Consider the following 25,903-nt stretch of genomic DNA (forward strand, 5'->3'; position numbering starts at 1 on the left):
CACCAACTAGCGATTTGGGAGATCTTAAATGAAAGGTAATGTTGTATTATATTATTCCGTTCAGCAGCTTCACGGGCTGTCTGTCGTCTGAGTTCGTGTATATACTACATTTCATCGTCCCTGAGAGAGACACTTACCGCAGAGGCCTCAGGGTCCTCAGCAGCCTCAGCACTCTGAGCATGCCCAGGATCTTGGTTCCCGAGTTGGAGATAAGAGACACCAGGATGTCAATTACAGAAATCATCACCAGCATCCCGTCCAGAATGTTCCAGCTGCTCCTCAGGTAGGCCTTGTCCCCGAAGAAAAAGCCCAAAGCCACGATCTGGACGGAAAAGGGGACATGGTAGATTAATGTAAAGAAGTGCAGAGTCTCTGTACGTGAGTGAGAAAGAAGATGGATGACACAAAGGGTGGGGTGCCGCAGCACAAATTTGGTTCGGATATTATATATTCACTCGAAGATATAAGTGGCTGAAAATGATGATACACAATTGAGATATTCAATATCTCAGTGCAGCTGCAGATTTGTTTGTTATTTTTGCATTCATTAGGAGTCAGTGCTTAATATCCCACATGCCCCGCTTATCGGCTTTGCACAGCGATCGTTTACTTGGCAGCAGAGATGATAAAAGCTGCAAACTTTCCACACCTCATTTCTGATTCTATAGGTTCATCATTCATCATTTATTCTGCCCAGAAAGCTTGTACTGTGGTCCACAAAATAACAGACAATGGGCTGAACTACCTAATGCAGCACCTACTGCGGCAGAAGGGATGAAAGGATAATGGAGAGAATATAAATTCAATTAGCTGATGCCAATCTGTGAATAACAGTACCTACTGAATAAATACAATGTGTAAGCTGAAGTATTTACATTTTATCCTACTAAATTCATACAGTACATTACTAGTAAAATTTTGGACTCTCTTGAGCCTCCAAAACAGTTGTGACTCATCAGAGAATGGACATGGGCCTCCTGAGGGTGTCCTGTGGTGTCTGGCAACAGGATGTTGTTAGTGGGGGCCTTTGGGTCTGGTACATGCCTAAGTAACATCCACATTAATGCCAGGTCCAAAGGTTTCCCAGCAGAGGATTGAATTGTCACAGGATGATCAATGTTATTTACTCCTCCTGTCAGTGGTTTTAATGTTGTGGCTGATCTGTGTATTGCAACAGCTGCTGTCTTTAATGGATGGCCACCGGTCTATCAGACCCACGAGCAGCTGTTTGCCGTGATTGCCTCATGACCTGGGGATATGACACGTATTTTGGAACAATCTGTGGCATCTCTCTCGCTCTCACTGAAAGCACACGCATTAAGTTAATGCGCAGAGTTCGGATTATACCTCAAAACTTCCACACACACTGTAACGTCCAGTAATAAGGTTACATAAAGACACCTCTCGTTGCTGAATAGACATCACTTTCAGGTGAACATTTATAATAGCGGTTTTGTGTTTTTCCTGAATGAATAAGACAAAACTTTAGGTTATTTACATAACCCCGGTTCTCTGAGTAATATGAGTGAGATGTCTCACTATGGGATGCACGCCTCGCTGCAGCCCTCAGAAGCATTAATCTCATTACGCCAATCCTGATTGGCTGGTGAACGTGTCCGTCCGCCATAGGTAGTCCCACCTACCTTAAATAGCTCAGGCGGACGGCAACACGTCATTCAAGATAAGCACCTCTTCTCACTCGCCCAAGCAAGAAGGGTTGTCTGGTGAGACATCTCACTCATATTACTCAGAGAACCGGGGTTATGTAAATAACCTAAAGTTCTCTTTCATAATATTTCGCTCGATGTCTCACTATGGGATGTGGTAGCTCCCGTATTGCCAGACAAGCTTATCTAGCGTCCACCAACCCACAGGGAAAAACACTCTGCTCCCATCAGGACAGTAAAACCGCGCGTGCCACGCACGGCGCGGAGACGTCCAACCTATAGAAGCGGACAAACGTGAGAGGCGAGGACCAACTCGCCGCAGCACAGATGTCCTGAACAGAGACTCCCCTGAATAAGGCCCAGGATGCGGCCAAGCCCCGAGTCGAGTGCGCTCGCAGGCCCACAGGTGGCTGCAAACCCTGACTCGTATAGGCCAAAGCAATCGCCTCCACCATCCAGTGGGATAGGCGCTGCTTCGTGACAGGTTTTCCTTTATGAGGATTAGCCCAGGAGACAAACAGCTGATCGCTCCTCCTGAACCCCTTAGTCCTGTCCATGTAAGTGCGCACCGCACGAACCGGACATAACGCATGTGACTGCTGGCCCTCTGATGAAGCAGCAAAAGCCACAAGGTCAATAGGGGAACATGCGCCCAACACCTTGGGCACAAAAGCCGGGTTGGGCCTCAAAATCATCCTCACATCCCCCGGGAAGAACTGAGCGCATGACGGATGTACCGAAAGCGCATGGATGTCACTAACTCGTTTGGCCGAAGCCAGAGCCAGCAACAACACAGTCTTCAAAGACACGTGTTTCAAATCTGCTCCCTCCAGTGGTTCAAAAGGAGGGCCCTTAAGTCCCTCCAGAACCACAGCCAGATCCCACGGAGGTACCAGCGGTCTGGAAACGGGGAGGAGCCTGCGCGCCCCCTTCATAAAACGGCAAACCAGAGGGTGCTGGCTAGCCGTTCGCTTCCCAAACCCCACGTGACAGGCGGCGATAGCCGCCAAGTACACTTTAACCGTGGAGAAGGCTTTTCGCTTGTCAATCAGGTCCTGCAAGAATGACAATATCACTCCTACCGGACACTGAAAAGGAATGTGGCCGTTACTGTGACACCACCCCTCAAACACTCTCCACTTACAGTCATATAAAGACCTAGTGGAGGAGGCCCGAGCGCTCTGAATCGTGGAAATCACACGCTGTGACAGTCCCATAGCCGACAGATTGAGCCATTCAGGGGCCAAGCCCACAGCGCCAGGCGTTCCGGGTGCGGGTGGAAGACCGTCCCCCCCCCCTGCGACAGCAGGTCCCTGCGCAGCGGGAGCTGCAAGGGCTGAGCGCACAGTAACCGATATATCTCCGCCAGCCAATGCATCGCAGGCCAATGCGGAGCTACCAAAATCAGTGCGAGGCCGTGCTCCCTCACTCTGGACAGAGCGGGGGGTATCAAGGCCAGGGGAGGGAACGCGTAAAGAAGCTCGTGCGGCCAGGCGTGCGCTAGTGCGTCTACGCCGAGGGGAGCATCCAGGCTGCGCAGAGAGTAAAACAGCGCGCACTGCGCGTTCTCTCTCGACGCGAACAGATCCACCGCGGCCCGACCATAGCGGGACCATATCTGTCCCACAATCTCCGGGTGCAGAGCCCATTCCCCGTACACCGGCGCGCCTCTGGACAACAGGTCCGCGCCCGTGTTCAGCGCGCCCGGGACGTGCGTCGCCCTCAAGGAGAGGAGACGGCCGCAGCTCCACAGGATCAGTTTGCGTGCCAGCATGTGCAACTGACGGGAGCGCAATCCCCCCTGACGGTTGATATACGCCACCGTCGTCGTATTGTCCGTCCTCACTAGGACATGATGACCCATGAGAGACGGAAGGAAATGTTTCAGGGAGAGGAACACCGCTGAAAGTTCCAGAAAATTTATGTGAGCCCGCTGGAGGTCCGATCCCCAGCGGCCCCTCACAGACCGGCCCTCGTGAATTCCGCCCCAACCCGTCAGGCTGGCGTCCGTAGTGACCACCTTCCTGGACAGGACGGAACCCATGGGCACCCCCAGGGTCAGAAAGGACGGGGCCCGCCAGTGGCGCAGCGCCCTGGCGCACTCCGGTGTGACCAACACTCTCCGCACGCCATGACGCACGGGATCCAACCCACACGAGGCCACCCAAAGCTGGAACTCCCTCATGTGGAGGCGACCGAGACGGACTACGAGGATGGCAGACGCCATCAGTCCGAGTAACCGAAGACACAATCTGAATTGAACAGACCTGCCTGGATGAAAAAGCGCGAGACACGTCCTGAAAGCTTTCACTCGTTCCGCCGACAGGTGCGCCGTGAAAGTTACCGAGTCCAGGGATAATCCCAGAAAGATTATGCCCTGCGCCGGGGACAGCATGCTCTTTTCCGCGTTTATCACAAAACCCAGATCGACTAGGTGCCGTGTGAGAATACGCGTGTGCGCCCTGGCCTCCTGCTCCGATTGTGCCAAAAGCAGCCAATCGTCCAGATACGTGGCCAAGCGGATGCCCCGCCGTCTCAGCGGGGCTATTGCTGCTTCCGTGCACCGCACGAACACCCTCGGGCTTAAAGACAGGCCGAAAGGGAGCACGCGGTACTCGTAGCAGATCCCCTGGAAAGCGAACCTCAGATACTTTCTGTGGGGAGGATAGATTGGGATGTGGAAATACGCGTCTTTCAGATCGACAGAAGTGAACCAATCGTTCTGACGCACAAGACGCAGCAGGGATGCGTGTGTAAGCATCCTGAACTTGTATTTCCTCAGATATTTGTTCAGAGCCCGCAAATCCAGGATAGGGCGAATCCCGCTCCCCCCCCGTTTGGGGACCAGAAAATACCTGGAGTAAAAACCGCTCTGACACTGTGCGGGAGGGACGACACATATTGCTCCTTTGTTTAACAGTGAGAGGATTTCCTCTCGTAAAACACGAGCTGACTCTCCCTGAGCCTGGGATTGTATTATACCGGCGAACCGCGGGGGAACAGCGGCGAACTGCAGCCTGTAACCCTTCAAGATCGTCTTTAACACCCAGGATGGGGCTGCGAGTGCGGCCCATCTCTCCCATCTGAGAGAGAGAGGCGACACGCATCGCAGTCCCTCCACCACGAGAGGCGCCCGTCGTGGTGCGGTGGCGCCCTCTCGTGGTGGAACGACACGGTCCCTGTGCGGCGCCGTGCATTTTTGCCCGGGAGGACAGCGCAGCGGCTGGGACCTCACAGCCCCCACCCCGGGGAGAGCCGCGGCCTCTCGCCGGAGGGGGGCAGCGGGTGTCGCCACCGCGCTGCTTATTTTGACAAATTTGGCTTTTATTAACTGCGCCCTTAGCCCGCGGCCTGGATGCGACAGTGGAACACACTTTATTTTCTGCGTGAAAACTTGTGTATGTGTGCGTGCTTGTGGACATGAGAGAGGGGTAACCGCTGAACCCTCTGCCGTCAAATGTCCATCTCTCCCGGCTTGCTCTGGCACGGTCCGTGGCAGCTGGGAGATGGGGGCGTGGGGGACCCCCAGGTGCACGCTCAAAAGCCAAACAGGTGGAGCTGGAGAACGGGGAACTTCCAGCTGCAACACCGGTGGAGAGAGGGGTGGTCAGGCCGCTCTCTTCTTCTTTCTGGCCTGGTTGCTGGCAGCTTGCGCGGGCCGCGCCGGCGAAGCTGCAGTCGGGGCCGGGGGTTTTTTGGGCCAGCCGGGCCGACCAGGCGGGGCAGGTGGGGCGGGCTGGGGTCTCAGCTGTTTCGGCATTTTGAACTGCGAAACCTGAGAAGCGGCCTGCGCAAAGGTTTTACGCTGCGCAGGTGGAGAGGGCGCTGGGGGCTTTCGAGGGAGGCAGAGCTGGAGAGCTTCATCCTCCTTCTTTTTGGCTTCACACCGCCGTTGCATCGAGGCCAACGCGGAACCAAAAATCCCCTCCGGGACAATGGGCATGTCCAGGATGTCGTCCTTCTCTCTGTCCGACAGGTTGGCGAGGTTGAGCCATCGCGCTCGTTCCTGCAGGACCATGGTCCCCAGCGATCTCCCCGTGGCCTGGACCGCGCAGCGTTGGACACGGAGACACAGGTCGGTGATGACCGGTATTTCCTCCCACGTTGCTGGGTCTTGAGTTTGCACAAAATCCTCGCACAACTCAGCCTGATAAGCCGTGAGCAGGGAGAGGACATTGAGCGCTCTGGCCGAAAGCGCAGCCGCCTTGTACGCCTTTTCAGTCAGGGCTGACTGAAAACGGTCCGACTTGGACGGCAGGCTGGGGCTCCGAGGGGACACCGCTGACAGGCGGGGGTGGAGGTGCGCCGCAACGAGTGGCTCCATCGGAGGCATGCGGAGCAGACCCAGGCTGTCCATCGCCTCACAATCGAGGGACGAGGCTCCGGGAATCGGGCTCCTGCTGCTGAAAGGGCGGTCTCTCCACGAGCGCGCGACCTCATCCAGCAGCTCTGGGAAGACGGGGAGAAGTTGCTTCGTCGCGCTCTTGGCCAAGGGCAATTTCTTCCCCTCGTAGCGGGATCTGGTGGTCTCAGCTACGACAGCGGGCCAGGGGATGCCAAGCCGGGCAGCAGCGCGTTTGCACACGTCGAGCATGTCCGAGCTGGGGAGGGGAGAAGCTGGTATGCTACCCTCCTCTCCATCCCGAGAGGCGACGAAGGCCGCGGGCTGCGCAGCCCGGGCCGGAGTGATGAAGACGTCGTCCTCTTCTTCATCCTCTGATATGAGGAGTTCCGAGGCGGCATCTTCATCGTCCCCATAGTCCAGTTCCAGAACATCTTCCTCCTGCGGGGGATCCGCGGCTAGGTCGAGCTGGGAGCCCCAGCTGGCGCTAGCCTTCGGAGTCGCCACCGCAGCGACCGCCATCTCCTCTCCGTCTTCTGCGGCGGCGCCGTCGGGAGGGAGAAAGGGGTCGTGCCCAGACAAGCTAGCCTGGCGGGCTAGCCGTCTGCGGAGACTCTTAATTGTGAACACTGCGCAGTGTTGACACGAGCCGGGGACATCGATAGCCAGTCGGGCGTGTTCCAGCCCTAGGCAGCTCGAGCAGACCTGGTGTGGATCATTTTTCGAGATCTTATTCCCACAGCGACAGGGACGGGCCCCGGAGTCTCCGTGCCCTCTGGTGTGAGGGATTCTAGCCTCCATTCCTCGCTAGCTGGTGTGCCAGCAAGGCTAATCGAGGCAGTTAGCTGGTGTGCTAACTAGGTGTTTCAGCTAACTGGTGTGTTAACCGGGTGCAGTTAACTGGTGTGTTAACTTATGAAGACGAGGGATTAACTGGTGTGTTAATACTCGGTACTCGAAGCGCCGTGGTGAGGCGTCGAGGACAGTGCTGACCAGGCCGTGGAGGGCGAGGAAGCACTGGGGTCGATCTGGTGTGACCGACTGGCAGAACACGTCCAAGGCCAGAAGCGCCCGGCGACCGAAGCTAAAAAAGATCAGTCTGTGGACAGTTTAGCTAGCTAGCCCTGGACGCGAGATATGCTCCGAGTGAGAAGAGGTGTTTGAATGACGTGTTGCCGTCCGCCTGAGCTATTTAAGGTAGGTGGGACTACCTATGGCGGACGGACACGTTCACCAGCCAATCAGGATTGGCGTAATGAGATTAATGCTTCTGAGGGCTGCAGCGAGGCGTGCATCCCATAGTGAGACATCGAGCGAAATATTATGAAAGAGAACACAATCTCTACCATTGTCTTTAATGTGACCCAGGATGCATTGTGCGTTCACACGACCAAAGGAATGCAGCCAACTGAGTCCCAGACCACCTCCAAATGTAGTCTGAGGTCAGATCACTCAAATGCTTAGTACTTTAAGTTGATCTGATTAGACTGCCTAATGCAAGGTCTGAATGGGGCCTTGGTCTTAATTAGCCATTGTTTATCTTGATGACTGCTTTCCACACTATTGGTACTATTATAAGGTCGTCACCTGAAATTGTTTTCAGCTAGCAGCTGAGCCTTGTCAAAAGTAAAGTGGTGGAGGTTTGTGTTCATATATAGCAAATAACCCTGCTTTAGCAATACATTTTATGGCAAAAACAGCTCAGTTAAGAGAAATAATAGGCTATCATTACAGCCGTAATTAGCAAAACAGACCCGTGGAGTGATATTATTAAATTATTATTTATAATACGGGCGGACATAAAACATAAAAGGAGTACTTTACCGTGGAAAGAATAAAAAATAAATCATCCGAGAAGTTTGGAGGAGAAAGTGCTCCTTCATTGACCTGTTAAGAACTCAGACATCCCAAATGTGCCAAGGGGCCTTAGATTTGAACTTTTGTCAGAAACTAAAAAGGTTGCAAACCTCTGGTTTAATCTTTAATGCAATGTATTATTAATCTGGAATGGTTTTGTCTGGTTTTGTCAAGCGCATGTAGTACTTGATGCTTTGCCCATTTTTGAATTAGCTGGATGAGGAATGAGGCACTGCCGGGATGGCGACGGCCAGAGAGTCTTCGGGAAACTTATGGTCACTCAGGGTTCATCCGTCTTTATATACAGTCGATGATGTACTTAAAAAGAATGCTCGCTCTGTGCGTACTTGTACAGCTGTATTGTTATGACTAGTCTGAGTTTTATACCACCCGAGTGAGGACATTAAGGACACTTTCTCACACCCCTTCAAGGGCCATGCCTAGTTTAAGGGTTAAGGTTACAATTACATGCGATAGTTAAAGTTGGGGGTAGGAGCTAGGCAATGCGTTATGTCAATGACGAGTGTTCTCACAACGATAGTCATAAAAATATGTGTGTGTGTGTAGGCCCTACGTTTGTGAGCCACTGGGACCAAAAATAGAGCTCTGAATGAGTGACACTCATGAACTTTCTTCCCCTCTGCCTCCGCTCGGTCCAGCCCACGCCTGCACGGACCTCCATTCAAAGCTGGGCCATTTGAATACAGGCGAGACAATCCTCCTCTCAGCATTATGAAAGAGCGTGTGATGTGTGCGTTCGCCGCTGTCTGTTCAAGTCTTCCATTCTCACCCTCCTCCTCTCCACTTTCTCGCTCTGCCTCCCTCTGTGTTTTTTTTTTTGGGGGGGGGGGGGCTTACACCGAGGCTATCAGGTAGTCTTTATTGTCTCACGAGCTTTGCGGCTGAGCGGTTTTAGGAGTCCGGTTCGGGTTTCTCAGTGTTATGCAAAATTTCTGCATTGTGAGCAAATACAGATGTATCACATCTTGTTGCTTCCAAAGCTCGGGACAAATGAGACGTCTCGAGGTGAGACAACCAGCGTTTATGTGGTACCAGAAAATTCCGATGCGCCAAATATACTGTGAGCTGCTTTAAAATTCAAGTAAGGCTTTATGGAAGAATGCAGAACAGAGTACATCTTTCAAAAGGATAACTTCAAGCATGTGGTAGAATGCAAATATCCCATCACATTTCAATACTAATACGACGCGCGTGTGGGAATTCGCATTCGAAGGAAAGCCTTACCTTTACAGTCATCTCAGTCACGAAGATTGCGGTGAAGATGTAGTTGGACAACGTCAGGAAGAGCCGCTCCTGTCGGAAAAACAAGAGACCTGGATGTAAAATGCCCATTCACAGTGCAGGCACGTTTTTTACTAAGTTCGTTGTTTGCTCGTAAACTGATGTAGTCTGCGGCTGAATAATGTATGAGGGAGCTCTTTCCTGCACCAACCGTACATCTCTGTACAAACGCCTCTGTTGCACTCTCTAATGATGGCTGGCGGGCAATTATAAGGTTTACTCTTTGTTAGCGCGGTGTGAAATATTTAAACAAGGCAACTTTCTTTTGGAATCGCATTTTTCATTGTCCTGGTGGAAAGAAAAATAACTCCAAATATTAATATTATCAAGGATTAACACTTTTTAATCCTTGTGGGGGAAATTCAAAAGAGTACAAATTGATAAAAATATTTTTGTTTACAATCAGCTGATGTGCTCTGGGAACAAGTGGCCCTATATCACATTTTGAATACACTGTGAAACGCTTCACTTGTGCTGAAATACAAGAGCCGAACGCTGAGATGGGCAATTCTCAGATGAAACAAGCATGTTGCATCAGATCGTTTGGCTGTCATTCTTGAAAACAAGTGCCATCATTTAAATGTTGTGAGTGTGCACACAATGCAATGCCATAAATCTGGGCTAATAGACCTCCATCCATTCACGCAGCCACATTACTGCACTCCCATGGTCCCCTGTTGCCGGAGGCGGCAAGGCGCGGCGGTGTGTGTGCGCACGTGGGAGAGGATGGGAGTCTATTTACTGAGCCAAACAAGGACTGAAGAGAGAAAACAAGCAGGACAGCAAGAATAAGATCCCTTCACCGGCTGCTTATTTACCCGACTTCCCCAACGTCTGAGGAGACGCGACCCCGTCCTGCCACTGAACGTCTATGCATGTGCGTGTGTGTAGGTGGCTGCCTTTCCCACGGCCCCCCGACACGAAGTAACGCACACATAAACAGAGATGGCAGTCCTGCAGCGATTTTGGTGAAGTCTCTGGGAATGTCAGGCATGACATCACTGGGAATGCTGTTGTTGAGAGCGTTTATAAATTCCAGTCTGACAGCGGCCATTCCTGTCCTCTGTGGCCAAGGGTTCATACTTTCATTCATTATAAACTAACAGAGGGGTAGATGTAAAATATTTATGAATACAATGAAGATTTGGGTGTGTACATATAATAACTCTTTAACTCTGGCAACATAACTTGCAATCTGAAACTTTGCAATAAATAGCCAATATATGTTATTTACTCTTCAAGTGTAAAACACAGGATTATGAAGACAAAGTCCTTTCACAGATGTATTACATACATACATACATGAATATTTTGTCCAACTGAATAGAATGAAGATTGGTTTAAAAACCCCAAAAAAAACATTTATTCAAAAAAGCTTAATGTCTGGAAGGCTAACTATGAATGACACCCTCTTGGTGTATTCATGTCCTTATAATTTGCGGACGTTTTCGGAAATGGCGGAAGATAATATAATTATGTTGTATATAGTTTTCCTCATAAATTTATAAAATGTTTGAGGAAAATTATTATTTTCCCAAAAGCTTTATTCCTTCATTATACCTTTGCATTTCCAACTCTGAGTAAACCGGCCATTAGCTTGCTAGCTGTTAGCCTCGTTTGCTTCCCATTTCATAACAACAAGCCCACAGGTTACAACTGAAGGCAGCAATAATGCTATATGCTGAAATGGCCCATTAGTTAGCCTGTAGTTCAGTAAAACTGAGTAAGTGATAGAAATAACTTGCAATTGAAAAGTTTTATTGAAGCTATGTTAAAGAAGCTGAGAGTTAGCTCCCGCAAGCTGCTTTAAATCTGCCAGACTAAATATTGTAGTGAGCAATTATCTTTTTTTGCTAGCTAGCTGGCAAAATCTAACCACAGTATCATCTTTTGTGTTTTTCTTGTTTATTATATATTACATACACACTCTGGTCACAATTTGGCCAGGAGAAATGAAAATGGACAGATAAAAATATATTACTAGATGTAATGGTGAAATAGTTAGCCAAAGTTTGAGCATAATGTCAAATTTAGGTTACTTTTTCAATTTGTACAGTTCCACATTGTACAAATTAAAATAAACTTGAATTGAAAAATAACATAAAGTAAAAATGCACAAGTTTCAAAGACATGGAGAATATTTCGACTTGGAAAACAGCTCTAAATAAACTTCGCTTTCTAGCTGTAGCCTGCATGTTTCACCATTAGCTGTGTTAGCTAGCCAGTTAGAATTTGGGTTACATATGGCCAAAAAATGGAAATATTTTTGATCAAATTAAATAAACAAAGAGAAAAATTCAACATACTGGATGTTTAAACAAAGTTTTAGAGAAACTTATCTGCTACCTCAAGCTGTAAACTATTATAGCTAGCTAGCAGTGATACTGCATGCTGTAGTCATTCTGCACATTCGCATGACAAAATAAGACAACTTTCCACTTAAGGTTAGCTTTTTCACTTAAAATGTAATTAAATAAGCTGAATTGTAGAATGTTCACTCTGGCAGGCTATACTCTTTTAGCTAAAATATTGGAATTAGCCGTATTAATTCTTTTATGTAGCTCATAGGTTTTATCTATGTACATTTAGAGTTTGGCCAGATGAAATGAAAAAAGGAAATGCCTGAAGAGGCCGGAATAAAAAATGTTAATCAAAGTCAGAACTGAATGCAAAAGCGGTTCCGACTCTAGCCAGTCACCAAGAGATGATGGCTTTTCATTGTGCAAGGCGATGCAAATTTCTCTCTTTGTGTGCAGTGGGTGCTTTCTTCAGAGCTCGTGTACATTTTTAGCCGAAGGCTGAAAGAAACAGAATGTAACAGACAGTGACAGGAACCAAGGGCTCCCTCAAAAGGAGTAAAACACCTCCCTGTTGCCTCTCACGCCTCATCTCCACCAGTGGTGGTGTTGTTATTCCTCCCCCCGGTGTCCAATTCGTCTGACCATAACTCAGGGAACCACAAGCCATCTGCATTGCGAGTTGGTTTCCAGCTCGTCCTGGTTTAAAGTAACGCTGAACCTAAAGGCAGACGCCAGCTATGACTTAAACCTGAGAATCACTTCACTTAGCCAGTGACCACAATACTCCATGCTAAACGCTTCCAGTAGGTGATTTACATGAGATCCCAGCGAGTCTCAAGTTTCTACATATTTAAGGAACTCCTCAGCGGTATAATGATGGGAATAATTTACTAGATCTTTACACAAAACCTTTCCACCAGAGTGAACACCACTCGTCTTGGTCACAGCCCTGTGTGTAGCGCCATCTGTCTATCTTGGTCTTGTCTGGAGCAGATGCTGGAAACTGATATAATTCAATTCAGAGTTTTAGACAATGATGTATTGTCCCCATAGCTCCATTCGAAATAATAAATCATAACAGGTGGTACAATCATCCTCAGTAATTTCCACTGAACTACAGGACGACAGTCTCCAAGCAACCTGCGGCACCAAACCAAAACAGCGATGGACTGCGAGCCAAATGCAAGAAAGTGTGTGACATAACGTCCAGGACAATAAACGAATTATTCATCCCGCATTCCTCACTGAAGTGTTGTGACAAACAGACTTTATCTCTGTGACAATGACTACACTTCTATTTAAAGAATTTTAACATGCCGTTTGTTAAATTGGCAAAGGGGTTGATGCAAAGACGGTACTTCAAAAGACTGGCAGCAGAGTTGTAAATTGTACGTGTTCGGTTGTTATACACAGGCCAAAACAGACTCAGCCACAGGGAACTGATTCACAATCTTCCTCATTAATTCAAAGCGATCCTCATAGACAAACAAATAGCATCATGCAATGTCCACCCGGCCAAATGGGATCTGGGGCAATAAGCATCACAGCTCCTAACTGTAATGACTGCTCGTTCTTTTGTATCAGGCTGCTTGCCGCGTCATACATTTCCATCTCATTACAATAATGGCCTCTGTGTGCAGGCTGGACATGGCGGCCACGGCGGGAAGCTGACAAAATACATGTGCATTAAAGTGCTGCTCCCTGATCTGAAAGTTTGTCTGGGATTTTGTGTATTTAAATATGCGCGAGCCCCTCGCCCCGATGGGAACGGGTGGCCTGTGGGTCGGCCCCCATTTGTTAAACATCTCCTTTTCTTGGACATTAGCCACGTACGCCAGCCCACAGATAATTGAATCAATTACAACGGCTCTGTCTCCTCCACGTTTCAGTCGCAAAGCAAGCAGAACGGAGCGTTCCAGCGAGAACGAACCGCAATTAAAGCCATCCGTGGAACACCTCGCTCAGTGAGGGGAAAAAAAAACAACAATCCTCAAACAGTGATAATTATTGTGTTTATGCATGAGCTGTGTTCTGCTGCTATTGCTGGAAGCAGGAAAAGGACACGGCAATACATGTATGTGTGTGTGTGTGTGTGTGTGCGCGCGTGTGTTTGTGCCGCTGCCAGGCATCCAGCCAGCCTTCTTCTGTTTGAAGGGACGGTGCATTAGCTAAGGAGGTGATGGTGTTGATGAAGCAGTGCAGCAGATACTGGCTCACAGTCCAACAGAAGTGGTTCCCTGCTTATACAAAGCTCTGCTCCTCTTCTCTGCAGAGAGCAAACTAGAGTAGGAATTCTACTTTGTGCTAGAGTGTGTGTTTATTTGAACAACCATCAAGGTTGGACTTGCTGACAGGTACTTTCTCCCTATTTTCTCCATTTCTGTTGAAACCTTTTTTTTTTTTTTTTTTAACTGGCATTGAGTTTCTTCATGATTGATTCCACACACACCTCACAGGAAGTTTCTATATAGAGTATAAACGTGTCTTCCCCCCCCTCATCTTTCTCCATTCCTTTCTGAGTTTGTCTCTGCAGACTGCAAAGCCAACACAGCTCGAGTTCTTGAATCCATATTTACAGAGCCGGTAGCCGCACATCGTGTTTGTACTTTTAAAGACCCGGCGACACTCACAGCACTTTTGGAGTCGATGTGAGGCCTCTCCATGGCGATAGTGATGCAGTTGAGGAAGATGATGACCAGCACGATGTGGTCGAACATCTTGTGGGTGATGATTTTATTGCACAGGATCCGAAACCTGCCGAATAAACAGAAAACACAGCAGTTTAACTCCCGTAACACCACAAATGGATATCTAGTAAGCACCTAAAACGAGGAAGGGTACCAAAAAGTCTGCCATAGATGGAAAAATTGCCAGATTGATGCCCCGTACAGCCAATCATGCAGTATTTACTGCAAACAGATTTTTCTTCCCTGGCTTAAGCCTTTAAGACGGTGCATTCTTCTGTCCTCCTCTCAATAGGGAAGCACTGTGTCTGGGCAGTGGGTGAATAGCCTATAAATAAAAGACTATGAGCTCAATAACTGGGCACACACAATAACAAACAATTGTCTGACAATGATGAAAAGTTTTGAGCTAGTGGGGTAAGTATTGCCAAAGGGAGGCTATAAGATGGGTCATAATATAAATACCGGTAGTGTCAGCACTGCGGAGTTGGAGGTACACCGATCAGCCACAACATTAAAACCTCTGACAGGAGAAGTGAATAACATTGACCATCTCGGGACATTTCAATGTTCTGCTGGGAAACTTTTGGACCTGGCATTCTTGTGGATATTACTCAGACATGTAACGCCCACCTAGACAAAACCCGAACAGCCCCACCCCAGCTTAAAAATTTTATTTAAAGTTATGTTCTAACCAATAAAGACCTTAATCAATGTTGTGCATCACGCTTGGTTTTGGCAAACTTAAAGGGGAACTACTGTTTTTTACAACCTGGACCTTACTTCTGGCATAAAATACGCATATAGCCATATAGTGGGAGTGACTGGGGCACCGAAACGCAGCCTCTAAATAACGCATTATCTGCCGCAAAAAAACTTAATTTCACCAATATTTTGTTATCGTACGCTAAGGCTATTCCCCGTTGAGTCCGGAGTTACCTGTTGTCATCATTCGGGGTCTGTCTTCTGACCTGGATGAAGTCATCCCTGAGCGTACCCGCGGCGGTCGGCTTGTTTACCTGTAATTTGCTACTGCTAGTTTTTTGCAACATGGCTGAATATTTTTCCGATTCTGAGGTTGTGGACGAACCATAGGTGAAATGAACGAGTTTCGCGGCAGATAATGCGTTATTTAGAGGCTGCGTTTCGGTGCCCCAGTCACTCCCACTATATGGATATATGCTGATCTAATTATCTCCCGAACTACTACAAGTTACACAAAAGTTATATGGGCGAGTAAACGATCGTCTTTTATGCCAGACATAAGGTCCAGGTTTTAAAAAACTGTAGTTTCCCTTTAAGTCTCACAAAGTTAAGCCATCTTTCAGGCTAAAAAAAACGAAGCCGGAGTGACGGAGTGCATACTGCAGTTACCCAAATGGTCACTTGAAGCTGCTTTCAAAAGTGAGTCAACTTTGCAGCAGAAATAAACACAGTGGTATAAAAAATGGTGTTGGTCCCTATAGCTAATTTCAGCAGTCATGCTTTAAGTTATGAATAATTAAGAGCATGGTTGAATTTTGATTTATTTATTTTTTTGAATGGCAGGTTGGTGCCATCACAGATGACTAGCTGTCTGCCTAGGCACCACCCACCCACCTCAGGTCCACTCACGCTCCACCACGACCTCGTGGACTATTTTAGAAACGGTCGGGGGTTAGTCAGAGTCAGGCACTGCCAAGACATAGACGCACTGAGCTTCAAAACCTGCATCACTGAAATAAAAGCACGTAACGGTATAGTTGGCAAAATGGTCTTGCAGTGACTGATTGTTTTGCAGCCTGTAGTCAACAGAAACAGCGTGTGAACACAGCAGTCTCATCACGCCCCTTTAAGCTGATATGGTTCGGTTTGTTTGACTTGGTGGCAAACTATAGCTCATTTACACATCTGCTTGTGTTTGTGGCCACCTGGTAGAAACCGACTCCCGAGGGAACTGTCTAGCCCTTTGCACACCCCCTTCACGATGTTTCCACATCGTCAGTTCTTACGTTTTTTGAGTAGAACGTTGGTTATCATTTAAAGCTTTAACGTAAAGGAAACGCATTCACAGTGCAGATGAAAATGGGACCTGAGAGTTTCATGATGTGTTAGATCAACACAGATGCATAAAAGTGTAAGTTTTGTGCCTTAATCTTTTAAGCAGCCCTATTCTCTGTCTGCTGGAGTGTAAAGCCAGACTGCCTGCTCAGTCACGGCATGTTCAACAAAGCCTGAAATAATATCACACACCGCACAGGGACATTAACTTAAACACACAAGTAACAAATGATCTCATTCAATTTAAGCTTGTCTCACATACAATAACTTTGTAATGAACCACTGCAGATTTAGGAGTCATTAATTATGCCTGACTTTCATTACCCGACATGAAAAGGTTCCCAAGCTTTCCGCACGCAACAACAGAGAGAGGCAGAAAGAGGGGATGCTCGCTGTAAACGGCAGCGTTAGGGATTAAACTGCGCATCAGACCAGCTTTGATGGCTCATATCGGTATGAGCGTACAGCGGGGGACAACGCTGCGAGGCTCAGATCTGGATTTCTGGCTTTATTTGGCAATACAGACATCATTGTGTCAACACTCGCTGGGTCTGAGTGCATGAGCGTGCGTTATCTGACTATGCCTTTTCATACGTCACACAGACCGGCTGAGCTAATACCTCTTTGACATCTTCAAGCCGCGGCCCCTGAAGGCGCAGATGTCTGGATGAACTTTAACGTCACACGTTTTGCGCTAAGATCTCAGGAAACAAACTGTCAATCCACGCTCGAGCAAAAGATAAAAAATAAAGTGCGCTTTCGGTCAGACCTTAGATTTCTCTTGACATCTTTATGCGTGGACTTTTACACGTTTGACAAGTGTTTGAAGGTCAGTAAATATCTTGTGATTTACTGACCTTTAAAGTAACTGACGGCTTACGTAAATGACGTAAATATTGAGCACAGTTAGTTTTTGCTTTTTAAAAACGATAATTTCAAACTTTAAATGTGTCCTTAACTTTTTTTTTTTAAATCGTATCTTATTTTAACGTATTCAACTTTTTACTTTATTCCTCATTCAAAAATTCTTTTTGTGCCGTTTTTCTTTTGCACTTCCTAGAAATCGCCTCTAACATAATTGCTTAGATCTCCTGCTAAAGATATTCGAGTTTCTACCGGCGGCGCTTAGGCATGACCTCTTTTGGCTTTTCAGTGTGGATAAGAAAGAAAAGAAAATGCACTCACGGTAATTACTAACAAAGCACAGGCATAAACAGCATCACTTCCTGTGAGCTGGATGATTGCTTTCGAGGAAAGAGCTGACAGATGCCAGGAACGGTTAGTGTTTTCCTCAGTGACATGCATGGGGCTGAATTGCTTGTGGTATATTTCTTGACGCTTTGCAAAAAAACATGAGCAATACTGTTCCTGCTCTGGTCATATGTGTATATATATATCTATATCTATCTATATGTCTATATGTATATGTCTATATATCTATATAGATAGATAGATATAAATATGATCTATTTTTGTCTGTCTCTTACAATCTGCTCGAGTTCCATCCACTTCCACAGAATCTATTTACGTACTATACAGTGGGGGCACATGAACAACCCTGCACAACCCAGACTACTGTTCATACAAAGTCCATTCTTGCGGCAAACACGTCTGATCGCAGTATGCCTGCAAAGCCGGCCCACCCCTCCACTCATTAAAAACTTCCCCTGCAGCAATCAGCTGCAGCGGCAGCGACGGCAGCGAGCACAAAAGCAAGGCTGAGGTGAACTCTGGTCCATGTGAAACCCGCTGGACTCCGGGGGCCCCCCGTCGAGGTGCTGTCTCTTGATGTGATTGTGAGCACAGGTGGGCGTCCGCGGCGTTCCAAGGCCGGAATGGGCGCCACGCAGGGCCCGTGTCCTCGGTGTCACTCTCAGCAACCGCCGGGCCTTGCAGCCCGCTGAGACTGAAAGCCAACTACAAGACCGGTTTGAAGCGAGCTCCTTCGGGTTCCTTAATACTCTGGCAATAACAGACTACAGGGAGCTTTTCCTATTAACCTTTTCCAAATTACATAATACGACCAACAGATAGCAGAACCATCCAAAACTTTAGATAGGGCTCAGCTTCGCGGATGGACGATTTAAATGCAAAACAGCATGGGAATTATTCTTACTGATATTTACTAGCTTTGATTCATTATTAATTTCCTCTATTCTGAAGAATACAAGATGGAACTAAACTAAAAGCGCTTGACATTTGCGTAGGACTGTTGCTAGGAGACACAATGTCAACTTCCATGTTGCACTATGCACTATACAGTGCATGTAGACACTTCATAGGGCTCTGCTGTTCATTGATGCAATGTGTCAGCACAGATTGCTCTGGTATAACCTTGCCAAATATAGCTAATTTATATTTAAAACTAAATTATCTACAGGGAACTGACTGCGGGAACAATGGAGCAACTAATGACATTATTACATAGCTGACTGATAGATGTCATTTTAAGGATCTTAACAAAAATATAAATCGTTTTTGCCTCACTGAATAGAAAGGCTTTGCTTTCCTGATAGTTACTTAGTAATAATCGCACATCCATTAAGGGGTCTGCAGCAATGTTTAGGCAGGTGTGTCAAAGTAACATCGAAACATGACCCTTCGACCACTTGTGTAAGATATGAACCGCTGTGTATCTGGAGCACCTCACAAGACCTGACATGTTGGAGATGACCTGACCCAGTCATCCCTGGCCTGACAGATGTTCCTTCAACCCAAGATCAAGGTTATGCGGTCTCAGTGGTTTTATCGCTGATCTGTTACTTTCTGTCAGCTTGAAAGAATGATTACCTTCTGTGACGTGTCAAATTCAAAACACTGGGAACAGTGAAATGATGTAAGATGTAAGAATGATGCAACACTTACACACAACACCTATAAAATGTTATTTCATGTTGCTTGGTTTTGGCATCTATGGGCATAGTTCATCAGAACTGTGAATAGGCGCCCCCACCCCAAAGCAATGACACTCCTTGATGGCACAAAATGGTTTAGGAACAACGCAAAAAACATGAAGCACAGCACACGGTGTTGACCTGGTCTCCAAATTCACTAGATCCCAAACTGATCAAGAATCTGTGGGATGCACTGGAACAAGCCTGACCCACAGAGGCCCCTCCCCTCAACCCACAGGACCCAAAGGCCTCTGCTAACAACATTCTGTTGCCAGACACCACAGGACACCCTCAGAAGGCCCATGTCCATTCTCTGATGAGTCACAACTGTTTTGGAGGCCTACACAGTATTAGGCAGGTGGTCATAATATTATGCCTGATCATTGAACAAGCCAAAATGCAAGCCACAACCAGCCAGATACGAGATACAGTAAATCTATCTAAACAAAAATGATTTCACTTTGATGATTTCACATTAATACTTTCTCTCGGCCAACTCTTACTGTCTGTTCCTTCATTAAATCTCAAACATCCACTGAGCAGAACTGGACACGACACACCGGCCAGCGTCAGGCTCCCCCTTGGGTGGGTTGTTTTTGACATTTAATTAGCATGTTGCGGTGCTGTGGCGGCGGGCCAGGGCCAGCGTGTTGCTTGGTGCTTCCTCCACAGCCGCATCCTCCCAACAGACAGCCGAGATCAAAGCCCCACGACGGGAGGAGGAAGAGGCAGCGGGGGAGGGAGGGAGGGAGGGAGGGAGGGAGGGAAGCGATGGATTCAGCACGTGGCTGAGATAACACGCAGCACTCAGTGGAAGAAACTCCCTTCCTCCCTCTGCTCCTGCTTACTCACCCCTGACATGGCAGAAACGTGCAGATAAAAGGGACTTCTGAAGAGAGTGTGGGAGGGAATAGGAGCATAGGAGTTGTTGATGGGAATGAAAGAGAAAATGCTACGCTCACATGGCTGGGAACAACGCTTTGCCATTACAGTCAGCATTATGGGATGTCAGTCAAATGCAATGGCAACAATCCTCTTCTTGTCAAAAAAAGAGGGCTCAGTCTTTCTTTGTACACCGGGAGCTGCCACAGGGCAAAGCTGTTTTCGGAACAACACGTTTCCGTGCCGTGTACCCAGAATAAATATATGAATATACGTATTTTACAGAAACCAGCCTGCACAAATGAGAACATGGCGAGGAGACGGAGACACGGAGATAAACAGAGGTGTGAATATTACCTCGAGTCTGGAGGGAAGATGTAGAGTGACCAGGTATCTCTCTGCCGACACCACACCGGCTGTTTTTTCTCCAGCCAGCGAAGCAGCCTGGCTAAACGACCCTGCACAAAAAAACAAGTGAATTCAGTTTTTCATATTTTTCACATGCGCACAGCGACTTGTTTTACATCGTGAGCCACAATCAGCCTTCACACGCTTTGGAATCTTGTTCGTACAACACTGTTTGGCTAATTAGAACAGAAGCCGAACACTTCGCTGCCCTCCTTCCCAACTCCTTTTTGAATTAGCAATAGAGCCGACAGAGAATACTTTTTTTTTTTTTACTTACACGTGATCCTACCAAACGATTTCCTGCTCTTTAACCCGCTTGGGAAAGCAACAGTTGCAAGCCCACTTGCACACAGACTAACCATGTTGGCCTCCTCCTCTGCGTTCTCATCTTCAGTGTTGTCTTCCAGCGAGACGTGCGTGGGGCCCAAGGCTGACGGAGATCCCTTCCCATTGCAGTCACTGTGCTCTGGGGGCCGTAGGTGGCCCAGGGATGGGGGTCTGGAGCTGTGCATGCTGGCTGAGCGGTAAAGGAAGGGCACCTACATGGGGGGGAAGTGTGAAATGAAATCAGATCTTCATTTTCAGATTAATGTGAGTCATGTTCAGTGCTATCACAACCTGGTTAACTTCTGCGTTAGGCTTAGAAGACCATCCAGATTAACTGACCTCATTAGATCAAGTTTTTAATTGTGCACATCAGCCCAAAAAGTAAGATAAAACTTCTCCAGAGCACCAGAGTATGAATGTTGCATGAGTTCATCCAAGGGAGTCCAAGAGACATATCACTTACGATAAACGTCTGAAAGGCGTGCAGACTCTGAGCAATCCACAAGCCCTCACACACTGTCAAAGGTACGAACCGACAGCTGGTGCAGAGGGGTTTACCTGCAGCAGAGCATCAGGGGGCAGGTCCATTGAGCTCCGAGTCTCCACCGACTCCATCCTCCTGTGCCGAGGCCCACCCTGCGACTGGGACATCGAGTCCGTCCTGGCCAGGGATGCGTCATCTTCGTCCATCAGCCCGCCACCCCCTTCCCCTCCTTCTTCCCCCTCTTCTGAACTGGAGCCGCCCTCCCCGGACAGGAGCGACCGCCGCTCCCCGGACTGCCGCTTCGGGCGTTTGTTCGACGAGGAACGGCCTTGGCTGTTCCAGCTGGATCTGCGGCTGGTCCAGCCGCTACCAGAGCTCCACGGAGCATGAGGGGAAGAGCTCCGGGCACTTGTCTGGAGCATGAGGGCGGCAGGACAGGTGGTTAAGGACCAGGACACAGAAAAATTGTAAGACGAATTGCATGATAAAAGTGTTGATTTTGTGCCTTAGTCCTCTGGTTGTTTAAAATACAGGAAGCTAAATTGTCTTTGCATGAGATGAACTGAGTGGCTGTGGCAGCCGTAAGTAGAATGTCAGACTGGCATTAATCATCATCAATCATTATGATCATCACACAGATCTATTCAGATAGAGACTTTAGGGAATGCCAGGTGGGGTGATGGTAATCCCGAGCACTTCCGAGTATCCCTTTACACGTGTAGTAACTGAAATCCTGGAAAAGGGTTATTACACATGAGAACTGCCACATGCTTTTGGTCAAAATAATATTTGAGACACTGACCGGTGATTTATCAAAGCAGGCTGGGTCTATGGAGACATTGCTGCCTCGACGGGACTCGTAGCCCAAGATGGGGTCAGCTCCCACAGGCAACTTGGGTACAGGCATGGGGGTGGCAGCAGTATGTGTAATAAGTGGTGGAGTCAGGCTGGTCTTCAGGTCCACGTGACCATTTATAGGCACTACTGGCAAACGAGAGAGTAATAAAGAAAGTCAAATGCAGTGGGTTAAGGGTGGGTAAGAGCAAAGGTAAGCGCTGGGAGATGAAAACCAAAGCCGTGGAAGTACACGCTCAGTAATGCAGTACTTAAAAATGAATGCCTCATCCGGTTATTGAGCAACATGAATATTTCAGCAGGGCATTAATCTTACGGGATGCGTGGGAGAGAATATTACGTTTGGCAGCAACACAAATACAGAACGCGAGGAGGGGAATGCGGCTTTAATAACGCTAATTCTTCCGTCTCCCAACCTTTATGCGAGGCCTAGAAGATGTACATTAGGTTCTTGCAGCTATGTAAGCAGTTTTGCATCGGAAGAGGCTGAAGGGGAAGATGACACAGTACATCTGGGAATTGTACACCATACAGTAGTGTTTCCATTGGGCTTTTCTGTCTGTGCCAACAGTAATTAGAGGGGATGAGAACTGGCGTATGAGGAATTATGGATGAGGCCGCTGTACCGGTTTGATGCTGCGCAGCGCGACAGCCAGGCACGTGCTTGCCGAGTGTGGTGAGGAACCAAGGGGGAAAAAGACTGAGAACGGGAGACCACAGGCATAGAATAAGTGGGGGGATGTTTGCAAATGGTACACTTTAAATGCCTGCCAAGCTTTTACTTACATTTTTTTTTTTAAGAAACGCAACACGGCGAGTAATCTAAAGGGATCTAACAAAGATTAGGGAGGGAGAATGCTAACAGTGAAGAGACAGATGGTACACGTTCTGCCAAGTTTAATCCTCTGTATTCATCTTGTAGGATAAATATGTATTGTCTGTGTACATACTGTACCTACAGTATGCGATGTGCACGTGCCTCACCTGCTGAGGCTGACAAATCCTTCTTGCTCCCGTTGACGTCCTCCATACTTCGTGCGAAGGAGTCAATCTCAGAACCTGATTTAGAAGCGTCACCCTTGACACACAAAACGCACACACAAAGTGTTACAGAAAAGCACCCGTCAAAAAATATCTGCTCCTTAGTAGAGTTAAGAGAAAACGGGTGGGTTGAAGTTGCCTCTAAACGCAGATCCCTGTTCGGCTACTGTGAAGCTACCTTCGGCATCTCAGATATTTTAGACCTGTTCTGTAGATCAGTCGCTAGAGGCAACGTCACTCGGCAAGCAGGCGGGTGAGAAAGCAGTCTCCCTGATCCCGGAGTTCAGTGGTCAACGGGTATGGAGAGGGGGCGAGATAGGTCAACTGTGCAAAGTGCTGCCATGCAAGGAAAACTGAGAAAGTTCACAGAGGAACCAAACTGAAAAGAAGACATTAGAATGAAACTAGCAACCAGGGCGAACCTGGTCAGCGCGTTGAGTTCACGACTCTTTCTACTCGCTGTGACACATAAAACAACTATAAAAAAAAGATTCAGTGTGATTGGCAGGTCTACAATTTCCACATAAAAACACACTATGCACATTGAATGTACTGCGATGCAGCGTAGCACAATCTGTACATCTGCAGCCACGTTTGACAGCGGAGCACTTGTTTCATTATTTTTTATTGTTCTCGATATCAAAATGCGTCTATTGCACATTTATGTCCCTGCTTTCATGGCTTTCACAAGCTCCTAATTACTCATTTCTAGCCTCCGCTTCCACGCTGCTTTCTACTTACAAACCCACAGCGGTGGAACTCTGAGTTACTGAGCTTGTATTCGCTGCGTTACGCCTGCAGACTCCATTAATGTGCGCGAGGGTTCCACGTGGATGCTGGATTAATAGAAAGCCGACACAGTGAGTCAGGCCGCTGTGGTAGCACAGTGAATCAACTGTGTTTACAAAAACCTCGGGATCTAGTTTTGAATTAACAAATTACTTTCTTGATATTCCCTGTATTAGAGAAAAACTGAGAGGTTATGGATATATTGCATATTGCAAGCGTTTGCTGCAGATGTGTTGGGTTCTCCCAGACTGTTTTCCTCCAACCTGGGAAGTATGGGAAGATTAGGTAATGAGACCAAGAATCTAACGAACCATTAACTCAAGGCCTGCCGAGAGTTTTCAGTGGTTCTTGGCTCAAAGGAGGAAACATAAAGCACCAAGTGATAAATTATTGTCACAATATCATTGGTTTAGAAAGTTGTCATTGATGTGTTGGGTTTACGGCATGAATTATTCAGTCATTTAGTGTGTTGATCCCTTTTCTTGTGTTTCTATGGTTGTTTGTCTACCTGTCTTTGTATACAATCTCCCTCACATAACATTCTTGCATACTTGTACTTGTCATTTTGAGTCGTGCTAAGAAGTATGGCAACCTCCATCGCACTGTGAGGTAAAAAGGTTTCCACTCTGAATGATCTTTGCAACATAGTGGAAGGAGGAGGGGACCACTAAACTTGTGAAACGGTGGCCAGGGGAGCTGCAGCCGTTGCGGCTGAACCGTTGAACACTTCACCGTACAAATGTTTTACACATCGAAACGTTTCAAAGGTCAGATGTCATCATATTTAGACCTTCTGGAAATTAGACATGCTGATGATCTTGTAGTCTCTCCCTTTTATTTGTCGCTTTCACTCACTTTTTCAACCCCTGAATCTTGGACCCTGTCTCCGTTTCCATTGGTTTTTGGTTTTTTTTTGCCTACTTTTTGTAATCTCGTATTGGTTTGCAGTAAATAAAGCTTCGTTTTTGCTACCTTTCATGAACCCCATCCTGGCTTTATGTCGTGCATTTGGTGCTCTGACAGGTTTAATCTTGTGGTGTGCCTCAGGGTTCCATTTCGGGATCTGTTTTGTTTTTCTTTTACATGCTTTCCCCGGAGACGTGGCATCTCTTTTCTATGTTATGTAGAGGACACCCAGTCATACCTTCTGGCCTACATGTGTCAGTACGCATTTGTATAGGATTCATCCCTGTTCCAGTGAAATGTAAATCTTTGTTATTAGAATATACATCATTACATACTAGTTTCCTTTGACAAAGTAATTTTGGTATTTTGTATTATACTGAATATGTCTTAATAGGAGTAGCTAGATATATGGTGAACAGGATTTTCATCTGTTCTGCACTACTGTTTCAAAAGCCTAGGGGACAAAACTCTGTGGTACAGACATTAGTTTCTGCACTTGCTTTTGTAATTTGTTGATTTCTCTGCTTTGTGTGAAGTACTTTAGAAATGTTTGAGTGCTTCAGATTTGTATGTGGTATAATGCCACAGACGAGTCTTCACACATCCACCCACACAGACATACAGCTAACCAAGCACACAGCCAACAACACCCTCGACAATATATCACCAGACATAAATTTTAAAAAGAAAAAAAAAAAAAAATGTTTTAACCACTGCTAGAACCTCCCTCCCACAGGGCTCATCAACCCACATGCAATCAATCAGGAAGACAGCGGTGATGGAACCAAGCCAGAGGAGCATCAGCAACAAGAATTGGGGAGCCTGGTTTCATATTCGATCCCTCTCTGGCTTTTACAGGTAAGGGAGAAAGGTTGTGCTTTTGGTCTTGGTTTAGGTTGCCTCAGAGCAACAAGCTAGGGGCTTTTATCTGCAATATTCTCTGGTTGGTGTAAAGGTCAGTATGACTCACGGGCAAATTAAGCCAAACAAGGCATTCTGTTGTCGGAGCCTTGTAGTATGAGCATAGGGACCAGATCTGGCAGGACGAGGTGAAGTGCACTGGAGCAGCCTGACCTTTTACCATTTTACCCGCTAAGAGCTTTGGCATTGTAGCACTTGGCGTTC

General features: G+C 47.2%; 1 protein-coding gene across 1 annotated transcript in view; it reads right to left on the minus strand.

The window, feature by feature from the left end:
- Window positions 1-25,903, minus strand: part of cacna1g (calcium channel, voltage-dependent, T type, alpha 1G subunit) — a gene marked incomplete at its 5' end in the record, with an annotated part of 270,616 nt that overhangs the window by 55,394 nt on the left and 189,319 nt on the right. The window contains 8 exon segments of the mRNA XM_084566892.1: window positions 138-322; window positions 9,112-9,180; window positions 14,099-14,222; window positions 20,326-20,426; window positions 20,736-20,915; window positions 21,262-21,600; window positions 21,990-22,168; window positions 23,027-23,120. Of these exon segments, the coding sequence (XP_084423018.1) occupies window positions 138-322; window positions 9,112-9,180; window positions 14,099-14,222; window positions 20,326-20,426; window positions 20,736-20,915; window positions 21,262-21,600; window positions 21,990-22,168; window positions 23,027-23,120 (1,271 nt within the window).

This window comes from Chelon labrosus (assembly GCF_963514085.1).
Source record: "Chelon labrosus genome assembly, chromosome: 19".
In the NCBI taxonomy this organism is placed as follows: Eukaryota; Metazoa; Chordata; class Actinopteri; order Mugiliformes; family Mugilidae; genus Chelon; species Chelon labrosus.